Here is a 12,542-nt window from a genome sequence, read left to right on the forward strand (position 1 = left end):
GAACCACATTGGCCCTTTTCCAGTCCTCTGGCACCACACCAGAGCACCACAAGTGCTTGTATAGCCATGCCAGGATTCCTGCAATGACCTCTGCTAGTTCCCTCAGCACTCTGGGGTGAAGGTCGTCAGGAACAACCGATTTAAATACATCCCATCCTTCCAGAAGTTCCGAGACTAGATCCTCACTGACCCTAGGCCTAGGTGTGCCTCCCCCAGGGCCTGAAGGAGTCCCAGCAGATGGGCTGATCTGGTCCCTGCTCAGGAAAATGGAGGCAAAGAAATTGTTAAATAGGTTAGCCTTGTCGTCTGGTGCAACAACCAGATTTCCTAACGTGTCTTGCAGAGGCCCCACGTTACCCGGTACCTTCTTTTTGCCCCCTATGTATTTAAAAAAAGGACTTCTTGTTCTCCTTGATCTGGGTCGCAAGTCCCAGTTCCATCTCCACCTTGGCCTTCCTCACTGCCCCCCTGCAGCCCCGAGAAACCAAGGTATAGTCCTCCCTGGTGATGGCCCCTCCCTTCCCATTGGTGCCCACCCTGCCCCAATTTTTCTTTTGAGCCAAGTACTTGGTATTTCCTTTTCTGATATGTCATAGCTAGGTCCACAGTCAAGGACTTCATTAGTGAAAGATGTGGTGAAGATCAAAGTCCAGATATCCTCATGGCTCCTTCAGGGTCACTTGCAGAACTGATCTTCCAGAGCCCAGGCCAGGGTAAGGCATAAGGTGTGGAGAGGGTCTTTTCCATGTCATGAGTGCCTGTGCCTTTAGTATATACAGGAACACATTCTTTTACTCCAATTGATTTAATGCAGAGTGGGATTATCTGGGAGCACTTTGTGACCTGGAAGGAGCGGTAAGAAAGCCTTGCTCCACTAGTCAGAAAGTTCTGTGCACCTGGGGTGTGGATAGACAGAACTTTAGAAGCATTTAAAAAAAAAAAAAAGCTGCTACACGGACATACAGGTGGGATAAAAATCTTCTCTTTTTGGTCAGAGAAGCAAATTACTGGAAAGTAGGAAATGTAAATTAAAAAGGTGGGAGAAAGAGCCAAGATTAGCATGTCCTAGGGATGTGCCTTTATCATTAGGCTGAAAAGAAGGACTGCTGCCTTCCCCCTCCAGGTGCCAGCTCCAACCTCCAGGTGCATACCAGGGATCATTTTTGGCCACCAGCAGATATACAATCTTGGATCCCACACTTCAAGTAGTATATAGGAATATCGGAAAGAGTTCTGTGCAGAGGCACATAAGTGATGGGGGCCAGGCCGGCAAGACTCATGAGGACAGGCTGAAAAAACAATGGTTATTTAGTTTGGAGAAGAGAAGACTGAAGCCGGGGGGGGGGGGGGGGGGGGGCAGGAGCTGATAAGTCTTAAAGTACCTGAATGACAATTAGAGGATGGAGAGATGGGCTTTTCTCTTTGGCTGTAAGCAGACAGAACTAGGAACAATAGCCTCAAGCTGCAGCTGAGCAAGTCTAGGTTGGCAATCAGGAGGAACTTTGTGATTATGAGGGTAGTCAAGAATGGAACAGGCAATCCAGGGAAATTGTGGAGTCTCCATCCCTGGAAGTTTTTACAACCAAGTTGTACAGACATTTGACTGGACTGGCTTAGTCAGGCATAATCCTGCCTTGAGCAGTGGACTGGACCTTTTGAGGTCCCTTCTAGGTTGTAATGGACTGGGTTATGGGTGGTCTGGCCAAGTGGTTAGGCTACCAGAACAGGATCAAAGATAGGGGCAGAATCCAAAACACAGGCCCAACCCAGAGTTAGGAAACAGATACCAAGGGCCTTGTTACATGGGAATTTTGGGCAGCTCCTTGACTTTTTAACCCCTGGATTGCCCGTACATTGACACCTTAAAAAAGTTTTAAGCACTAATTAGGCAGCTCAAAGCTACACTACTCCAGGGCAGGCTAGAGTCATACCACTCTACAGTATGCTTTAATACCCCACCCACCCCCGCTAGCCTGGATCCTGCCACTGCCCCCCACCCCCCTGCTTACTTATCACCACCACTTCTGATACTCTCTGATGAGAAGAGCAGCAGCAGCTGCCTGGTGCACACGTTAATCCTTTCCTGGCTGCTCACCTGGGACAGGCAGCCACAAGTAAGTAATGTCCCAGGACCTGGTATGGGGGAGCTCCAGCAGGGGGGGGGGGGGGGGGGGCTACCCTGCCTTTCAGTCCTCAAAGCTCCTCCTGGCCTGAACATGCAACAGCTCTAAACTCAAGCTAGCACTAACACTGATCAACATTTGTGTGGCTCACAGCATAACATGTAACAATGCCCCAAGTTACCAGATCCAAATCATAAGCCAAGTCAAAGTTTTAGAGTTAGAGGCACAATTACCAAATCTAAAGGAAAATCTAAAAACTAGAGTCCAGGGGGAAAAAAAAAAAAAAGTAGCAAGGTCAGGGTATCAGACTTACCAGAACAGATCTTCCTCAGGAACCACTGGCTGGCCTGGAGGCTTTTACCACAGCTGAATATAAATGGGGAAGCTGTTCTCCTGGCAGCTGGCCAGAGTCATGAGCTAAATTAGGGCTACCAGTCAAAGTCTCAGTCAGATGTGGCCCACTAGGCAATTAGCTCAAGCTGGGCTTCTTGTCAGGCTGCCTGATAGCCTTGCTTTCCTATGCTTCTGTGAACTGCAAATAATGTCACTTCTGCTTCCCACCCCCTTCTACATCAACATGTTTCATGAATTAGACTTCAGTGTTTTTGCTGATCTTGCAAGGAAAAGAAACTAGCCAGGCAATCATGACTGTTAATAACAAAGGGGTGTTAAACACACAGCCCAAGGGCAGGATTTGGCCTGTGAAGCCCTACCATCCAGCCCAAATCAGTCTCTTGAAATGGACTACCCCTTTATCACCAGTCAGTGTGTGCTGTTGTGTAGCTGCTTGCAATACCATATTGCTTTATTCAAATGCTGCATTGCAAACCAGTGGAAATTAATTAGTGCAATTGCTTCTATTTCATTTCCTCTTTTTTCAGGCATTACATAATAAAGCTGCTGCTGGTGTTACTATAATTATAATTATCACCATCACCATCTCTTAGTGGCATTTCTTTTCTTTCCATTTTCATAGATTTCATAGACATTAAGGCCGGAGGGCACCTCGGAAGATCATTGATTCCAGCTCCCTGGCCCAGGGACAGGAAGTCAGCTGGGGTCACAGGATCCCAGAAAGGTAAACGTCCAATTGATTCTTAAAGGAGTCCAGATTGGGTGCTTGCACCACCTCCAGCATCAGTCTGTTCCAGGCCTTGGGGGCTCGGACAGTAAAGAAATTCTTCCTTATGTCCAGCCTGAAATGCTCTTGCAGGAGTTTGTGACCGTTTGACCTTGTCATCCCTTGGGGTACTCTGGTGAACAGGTGTTCCCCCAGATCCTGATGCACACCCCTTGTGTACTTATTGGCAGCCACCAGGTCCCCCTTGAGCCTGCACTTTTCCAGGCTTAAGAGTCCCATAGTTCTCAGCCTGTCAGCATAAGGTCTGTTTTCCTGACCTCTGATCATGTGCATGACTCTCCTCTGGACTCTCTCAAGCTTCTTCACATCCTTCTTGAATTGTGGAGCCCAAAATTGGATACAGTACAATTTTTTACTACTTGCATAAAACAGATGAACAGCAAATGGTGGAGAAGTTCTGCACACTGGGAGAAGGGGTAAAACCAGAATATTCTTCCCAGAGAAGTAAGTGTCCGTCTCAGTGAGACACACTCATTCTGGCTTTCTTCCCTCTCGTAGGCAGTTGGTGGTCCAGCTGCCCATTTCAAAAGAAGATCTAGAGACAGACTTAGACAGTGCCTAGACAGCTTCAAGTAGATGATTCAGGTTCAATTGGCCTGTAGCTCTTTTACTGCTATTAACAAAAAAGGGGAGGGGGAGGGGTGGAAAAATGGCAGAGGAGAAATACTACTAGACAGATGGAAAGAAACACCAAGAGAAAAGTTGAGGAAGATAGGAGTGGAGTGAAGAACCATGGAATGAGCAACACAGAAATAGAATTTTTCTCTTAAAAATTGTATAATTCAATACTAAGTTAAAGAAGGGGGGAAATGTGGAAGGTATGTGGCCCTTGAGTTGGTTATCTGACTAGCTGCTGCCCCATTATGCCTGTTATTTCCCACCTGTGGCCCTGCAGCATCTGAGCTCTGGAGCTTGATTGCCTCCTGCATACCTGGGACAGAGTGGCTGCTCCTCTGAGTTTCTGTATCCCCAGCTGCCTTTGTATTGTCTTCAGTGGGGTCTGAATGGGGTCTGCCTTCAGCTTTCTAGTTCTCCTCTCCTCAGTAGTGGGGCAGGGGTCAATTACTGCCATCAATGGCCCCAACAGTTTGGGAACTCCAGACACTCAAAACCAGCCATGAGCTCCTGTGGGCAGATGAGGCTTATGAGCCTTGGGGCCATTACCTGCTGCATCACCAAAATCACCACTCATGTTGTCAGTCCCACCATGGGCTTATAGAAACAAAGAATAATAGAAAATTAGAGTTGGAAGGGACCTCAGGAGGTCTTCTAGTTTGGGGATGGGGAAAATGGTGGATCCAGCTCCACTGTTTTAGACTGGCTAACAACTGTCTGTAACATGCCTACCTTCCATTTCCAATCCGATTTACTTGCTTTACTCAGAGAACCTATGCAACCCACTGACTATACTGGACTTCCCAGTGAAATTAAATTTGGACTAAGTGTGGATCCCATAGAAGCTCTAAAGTGAGTTTTTCAGTATTTTCAGCCAGAAGATAACATGTTAGGTTTGTTTTATTCTGAAAAACAAAAGCCTGGAGAACATGCAAGCGTCTTTCTTGATAAGAAAAAAAAAAAAATAGCCCATTTATCAGAAATTATTCCACCCCTAACTCTGGATCAACCAGTCAATTATGACACCACTGATTTTAAAACGGCAGTAATACAGTCACTAAATAGTGACATGAGGCTAGTAGCAATTAACTTTCCACTTGGCCTCTCCCTAGCCAGTATGCACACAGGGCTTTGTGATGCCCATAATGCAACCTCTGCAATGGCACCTATCCAAAAGAATAAAGCTAAGGTTGCCGCATGTTGTGGTGGTCATGGGCTGATTGAGATGGATTCAGAGTTAACACTACTGATTCTTTTAGGACAGAGGTATGGTGCCAGTTACTACAGTATGAACCCCGAGATGCCATTGATGGACTGCCCACACATGAGCTTCTTTGCCACTTGGCTAGCCTCCAGGATTGCAGCCTACAAGGCAATGCTAATGGTGCCTCACCAAATGCCCCCACTCACACTGAACATTAGGTCAGCCCGGTCTCCCCAGTCCATCCTGTAACCACCTTTGTGATGATAATACATGATCAGTAGGGACAGCCTAAGATCCAGGTCTTTTGGAGAGATCCAGGATCTCTGGGGAAACTGAGGAGCAGGAAATGTTTTTAGATTCTGGCACATCCTTGTAAATTTTAAGTTGTGAGGAACTCCCGACTTCCCAAATTAAAGGTCCCCGGGTTATAATCTTGAGGGATTTAATGGCCATTCGACCATTGCCTCAATTTCCACTCCTTTACAGTTCTGGGTTGGTAGACCAACTGTTGTGCCCACAAGTAAGGCTGTGTTTGCTTTAACCCCACTAGAAGGAGTTCGCATACTAGAAATGAATGCATTAAGGGCCCTACAGGCTGTTGTGGATCTTTCTAATTCAACAGCTCATGTTCAGCTGGGGTGCAGCATGAGAGAGCAAGACACAGAGACCATATTATCCAAGCAGTGCATCATTGTTCAGCCCTTAAGGGGCCTGAAATTCTAACCCGACACCACATCTGGCCCACTGATGTTCAAGGTATGGCAAATGCCGTTCCAGAGGCCTGGGACCAATCAAAATTAGATTATGGAAAGATTAATGCCCTTGAAAAGGTAACAGGACTAAATTTACCCCTCTCCCCCCACCGCAGTGACAATGCCACTTCCCAGCTGCAGCAGAGCCCGGCCTAGAAGAAACTGTCAACAGTCTACTCCAGCAAATTATCCAGGACAAGGGGTTTCGAGTTAATCCTCCAAAAGCGCAGTTAGTCCTTATGCAAGTCCAGTACCTTGGAGTTTGCTGAGATTGTTCTAAACAAAGTAATATTGTTGATGTGTATGCTTTAGAACCATGTGTCATGTAGTGTTAGTTAACTCGCAAAATCTATCTTTAGAAGAAAGTTCTAACTGTGTTTGTAATGTTGTTGAAATTTCAGGATGTGACCTTAATTTCAGTAGACAAACATTTAGTCAACAGTCTTTTACTTGAGGTTTTCGTATTTTTGATCAAACAAATTTAAGTGATGTCCAATTAAGAATGTCTTCAGAAGAGTTACAAAAATTAATCCACCATCCAGATTTTTATCTAAAAGTTCAAGAAGTGCAAAATTCAGCAAAGAACACTGTTGTCACAGTACAGCGTATAAGTAAGACAGTTATCAGCTTATTACACAAGGCAACAGAAGTTACGTGACATCAGTGGTGAGAAAGCCTCCTTGGATGGTCTCCTACTGCTACTAACATCCTCAATAATGCTTTGCACCCCACTGTGGTGACTTTAGTTATTGGCATACTGCTAGTAATATTACAATATATTCTAGCATGTAAGACCCGGCAGCTGCTCTTAAGAGTCGAATCCCGTGCCTGTGAAAGAAGAGCTGCGTGCTCTACTAAGGCGAACATAAATGCAGGCTCACAGGCGTGTCTGGCAAGAAGACATGACCTCAGAGATACCAGAGGTATCTGCCTTGATGGTAATGCCAGAACGTCTAGGTGATGACACATAAATGCTTTATGGGCATCAAGGGGAGAACTAATGACTGAAACTCATGCTAAGCTTGGGCCTACTCACAAAAGTTAAAATGCAGAATAATGATGTTAAGCGCATATTGCAATAGGATGTGAGATCATGGCTAGGCCTTCTAAGAAGGAATAATGAAGTATCTCTTCCAGCTTATATTGCTATATCCAGAATGATTTCAAGCAGACTCCTAGGTGTCTGGTGTGTAATCGTATGAAATGTCTATCCTTGATTAATTAGTATGGTAAATATTTCTTTTGCAACTAACTCCTGTTTATGTGCAGGAAAAGACATTCTCCATATGTGATAGATGTCTCCTCCTGATTCAGTATGTTTTTCCTGGCTGTTAATCAGATTCTTGATATGTTTCAAACTGGATCACCTCTTGTTACCGAAGAAGGTAACTCATTCAAATAAAAAATTTCTGATAACCAGTAATGAGCAGGTTTTTCCTGTCAAGTAGTGCTTGCAACTCTCTCTTGATTTACACAAGTAAAAGAATGTTTTGAAGATGCTAAGCTAAGGGTATAAAAAGGCATTAAAACAGCAAACAGCGCGCGTGCTTCCCGAGTGAGAAACCTCTCTGACAGCAGTTGCTGATGAGCCCGACTTACTTGAGAAGTTGAAGAGAAACAGACCACCTTGTCGTCACCTGTTTGGTGAGAAATCATCACCTTATAGCTAATTGCTGGACTTTGATTTGGTTTGGGCTCACTTGACTTGATTTTAAATACTTGTAGTAAATAAAGCCTTTCTGTCACTCATTGAACGATGTCAATCTCTGGGCTAGTCTGGAGTCCTAAGTTTTTATTGCTAACACTAGCCAGGTCTTAAAAACCTTGAAGGATGGAGATTCCCAGCCTCCTTGGGTGACCTGTTCCAGTGCTTTACTATCCTCCTAGTGAAACAGCATTTCCTAATACCCAACCTAAATTTCCTTGATGCAGTGGAATGCATATATGGCTGGTAATGATGACAGAGGATAGAAGGGAAATGAGATGGGAATGAAGTTGAAGAGAGGAACAAAGATTTAAATATGATGTGCTAAGTTAATGCCGGGCTAGGGGATGCCAAGTGTGGTGGTGTGAAGTCTTACCTGCTTCAGGGACTCCCAAAAGTCCCTGGAAGATGCTGCCATGGTGCAGTTTGCCCATGGGTGGGGACACAGGGCTCGAGGCACGGGTCACATTTCCTGCACCCCACTTTGCCAGTTCCTAGTTCCACCAACACCTGAATCTGCCATGCATTGATGAGGGCTCTGCTTACTGAACTATCATGTAAACAGGGTGTGAGGCCCCTCCTGCTTTGCCTGTCACCCCCTTTTTGTGAGTTTCCCTGATATATTTTGGGCCTTGCCTAGTTTTACATGTTTATCTTAGCTAGTTTCTTATTTGGCTCAGATGTTTGGCGCAATTCCTTTCCTAATGAGCATGCACAGGGTTCTAGGGTTTTTACCAGTACTTGCAGGGGCAGGCACCCAGTCCCAGGTGCTGGCTTCTGGGGGAAGGGGCACAATTAGCCACCACCTTAGTGGTTGCAGATTGCACTGCTGTGATCAGCAGAACAGCAGCTCACTTTCCCATGTGCATCCTGGTTGCTGCAGGTGTGGAGCTGTCCAGCTCTGCCTCTGACTCTTAACCCTGGTTTCAGTGCTTTGAATGCTTTCCATGTAAAGGAGAAGTCAAACTCCAGGCAGTTTTTAATGCAAAATGAAGGAATTATTAACCATGAGCAATGGAATGATTTCTTGTCAGAGGTAGTGCTGAACCTGGGTGGCCAGTCCTCACTAGATGGAGGGGAATTTGGGATTCCCAACAGCTCCTTCAGTGGACCCTAAACAATCCCAACACCTCAGGGTCTTCTATATCCTGTCAATCTCTCAGTGATTTTCCACTCATCTGTTTGTCCCATATATCTGTCCCATGACCTTAAAGTAACAACTGTAAGGATTGAACAATGTTATTGTAATCAATTTTAAAACAGCAGATAAACAATTTACAGAATCCCGAATCCAGAAGCTCCATTAATCTGCACAAGGCTCCATTGTAAAGTGTGGTTCAACAGGGCAGACAATGCTGAATCTCAGACTTGGCTTAAGTGCTTCAGACACCAGTTTTGCAGCTATTTATGCAGCACATGGCCACAAAGAAAGAAAAAGGATCTAGCCCTGAGTGATCAGAAGGGTTATAGGAAGGATTCCATAAGAAGTGTGTCTACACGCATTTGACAAAAATGTGTTTATCCAAAATAAGAAACAAAAGCAAAACAAAACAAAAACAACCCCCCCAACCATTTATGAACATGATATCTATATCTCACATTTTCTCTTACTCAGCAATGGGAAAAAAATAAAGATAAATTATTTCCTGAAAAACAAGCAGAAAGGAATAAGGACCATGCCTAGACACCTAGGATGTATAACAGGCACTGGGTCAATTTTATAAGCATTTTATTGAAAAAAAAACCCATCTATTTTGGTTCGCTCTAACTGCAATGCCATGTCTAACAAATGACAGAGATGAGCATGGTGGGATGGGCAGAACTTCACCCCACTGTGCTGTTTTTTTCCAAACTATTTGCCCCCCCACCCCCACAGCCCCTTTTCATACCTGAGGGGGCAAACACTTCTCTTCCAGGGACTCAGATGCTGGAGACCAGAGCCACACAGATGCACAGATGCTCCTGCAGACCCCAGCAGCATTGGAGGAAGAAGACAGGACTGGGGAATGAACTGGGGTGAAAAGTGCAGTCCCACAAGCCCATAGACTCCCATCTACTTGAGTGTGTGCAGCACAGCAGTGTTGGAGAGCATGGGAGCAGCTGGGCAGGAGGGCAGGAGAAAAACCTAGAGCAATGTGTGTTGTTACAAGGCCTAATCCTCAGGAAGGATGAGAGGAGCATGTCTTCTGAATTAGAGACATATATATTTAAATAAACACTGTCAGCCGACTTTGTATTCAGTTCTGGGAAACAGACATTCCTAGAATAAACAGCCAGTTTTCTTAAAGAGACACCCTTGAAACTGCTGGGGCTTTTTTGTACCATTGGGAGCAGGAAAAAATAATGATTTGACTGGGCCCACACAGTCATGTTTTTTCAGTGTATATGATTCATTGTTTCTAGAACACAAAAGTTATCTGATCTGGACTCTTCCTGAAAAAAAGAAATCCCACCCCCCCCCCCCAATTTCATCCAAACACATGGCACCTTAAATAGATGAATACTTCAGTAATTGCATGGTACAGGTAGATGATCTAGAACTTGATTTATCTTACATTCATCAGGTTTGTTGAGTCTTAATTTGCACAGGTCTCCAACTGAGTTATTTGTAATTTATACTGGCTTTAGGGACAGAGTAACCCAGTCTACTGACAGTGATGAATTTCCCAGTGACTCAAATATATGAACTTTAAAGGAGACTATTGTACTTATCCAGCCTCACTTGTACAAAGGCCAGAAGACTAAAAAAGAAGGGAAATATAAGACATACATTGGAAAGAGTTATTTTTTTAATAATTGATTTCTCTCACTATTGAATATTATAATCTAATTTATTTACATAACATTGCTGGTTTCATTTTACAGCCAATGGAAAATGATTGATTTCAGCTGGATTATGATTAAGCTGAACATTACAGGTTGTTGACCTTCCTTCACTACATACATCTAAACTATGATTTAGGCTTATTAATACCCATCTTCTCTACAAATTAAAAAAATATATAGTGGTTTCTTACTATCATTTTAAGGCAGATTCTCCAGGATACAAAATAGTTTACATTCCTTTGAAAAGAGTCCAAATTTAAGATCACCTTAAACTGGATGGACATGAAAACTGAGCCCAATATTCTAATAATATTCCCCCCAAGTTTCTGTACAGTTCCTCTCTTTGCACTGCACTGAGACATAGGAGATTCACCTCCATTGACTGACTCTAATGAAGGTTTTTGTTATTGCTTTTGGTTTTGAATCTGAGGCCCTTAAAGAAGAAATTCATCACATGGTCCCTTCTTATCTGAACACTTTTTGGCTTATCATTTTTCTAACAGCAGATTTTACCTCCTTATTTCTTAGGCTATAAATAATTGGGTTAACCGTTGGAGTCAGTACTGTATATACCAGGGAAAAGAACCTTTCTTTGCTCTGCGAATGGACCGAACTGGGTTTCATATAAACAAATGTTCCTGACCCATAGAAGAGTGAAACCACAATTAGGTGCGAGGAGCAAGTGGAGAAAGCCTTTCTTCTGCCCTCCGCTGAAGGCATTTTAAGGATATTGGAGATAATGAAGACATAAGACAAGAGGATAAGCAAAAATGGGGCCATTAAGAGTATCACAGTAAGAACAGTAATAGAAACTTCATTTTTGTGGGTGTCAGTAGAAGCCAATGTCAACACAGCAACCATTTCACAGAAGAAGTGGCGAATTGTATTAGCCCCACAGAAGGGCTTTGTAAATATTGAAACAGTATGGCTGAAGGCTACCAAAGTACCAATGGTCCACGCAAGAGCAGACAACTCAGTACAGGCTCTCTGGTTCATGCGGAGGGTGTACTGCAGGGGGTTGCATATTGCAACGTAACGATCATATGCCATGATAGAGAGAAGGGAGCACTCTGTGACTGCAAACAACAGGAAGAAAAACATCTGAACACCACAACCCACAAAGGAGATTGTCTGGGTCTCTGAGAGCAGGTCCACCAGCATCTTTGGGGTTGTTACTGAGGTGTAGCAAACTTCCAGGAAGGATAAATTCCTAAGGAAGAAATACATGGAAGTGTGAAGGGCAGGATCCACTAGGGTGACAATAACTATCAGTGTATTCCCTAAGAGGGCAAACACATAGAAGAGCAGCACTAGGACAAAGAGCAGCACTTGGAGTTCTTGGAAGTCTGAGAATCCCAAGAAAACTACCTCAGTCAAACACGACTGGTTGGTTTTCCCCATTTCTTCAACAGGCTTGAATTCTTCAGTCCGCATGGTTCCTGTGAGCAAAATGAAGCACATAGCTGCATATATTTAATGTTGTGGAAAAAAAAAAATCAAATTTATTTTCTCCCATTCCTTTTCTCTCAATTATGTCACTAACGGAGTTTCACTTTAGGAACCCATGCAATCCATCAGCATATTCTAGCAGGCACCAATTCATATATTGAAATCTCAGATGTGCTCATAGAAAATTCTGACCAGGTGACAAAGTTGGCTGTTGCCTACTAAAGAGATTTTGCGTCTCCAAACTAATTAGCTACTAAAGTATTACTCTCCCTACCTGTTGAATGGAAAACCCAAGAATCCTACTTTTTCTCATCCCTTACATATGCCAATTGAATAGGAGATTCCCCTTTAAAAGGAGTGGATAAAATCTGAATTAACCGTTCTCGCTTTGCTAACACTGATTTCAATGCAGTTAGTCAACTTGAGGTATTCCTCAGTTAAAAAGAACTGACAATGGAGCCAAAATGATGAGGAATCTTGGACATATATTTATCTGCTTATTTTTTTTCTCAGCATAATATACTCTTACAGCACAGACATAGAAATAAAACAGGAATTTATTCTGCATTAGCAGCCTTTTATTTGACCCCACTCATTTCTTTATCCATAGATTCTTGGTTTTTATGATCCCTTAAGTCTCTGACTCTCTGCTGAGGAATTTAAAAAACAAGGTTCAGGGTTTTTAGTGTTAGTTATTTTACCATGGCATACATAGTTAAAAATGAAA

The 12,542-nt window shown here is 43.6% G+C and overlaps 1 protein-coding gene and 1 long non-coding RNA gene across 2 annotated transcripts; both read right to left on the reverse strand.

The window, feature by feature from the left end:
• Positions 1-536: 536 nt before the first annotated feature.
• Positions 537-2,466, reverse strand: LOC132243930 (uncharacterized). The gene is made up of 3 exons (XR_009455487.1): positions 2,437-2,466; positions 1,383-1,478; positions 537-1,289 (listed from the first exon to the last, which is right to left on the reverse strand). It is a non-coding gene; the product is annotated as an uncharacterized LOC132243930 (long non-coding RNA).
• Positions 2,467-10,831: 8,365 nt separating this feature from the next.
• LOC132243798 (olfactory receptor 10A7-like) lies at positions 10,832-11,767 on the reverse strand. The gene has a single exon (XM_059714187.1). It carries the CDS (start codon positions 11,765-11,767, stop codon positions 10,832-10,834), a length of 936 nt encoding a protein of 311 aa, XP_059570170.1.
• Positions 11,768-12,542: the final 775 nt, after the last annotated feature.

The sequence above is a fragment of the Alligator mississippiensis genome, chromosome 11 (assembly GCF_030867095.1).
Source record: "Alligator mississippiensis isolate rAllMis1 chromosome 11, rAllMis1, whole genome shotgun sequence".
In the NCBI taxonomy this organism is placed as follows: Eukaryota; Metazoa; Chordata; order Crocodylia; family Alligatoridae; genus Alligator; species Alligator mississippiensis.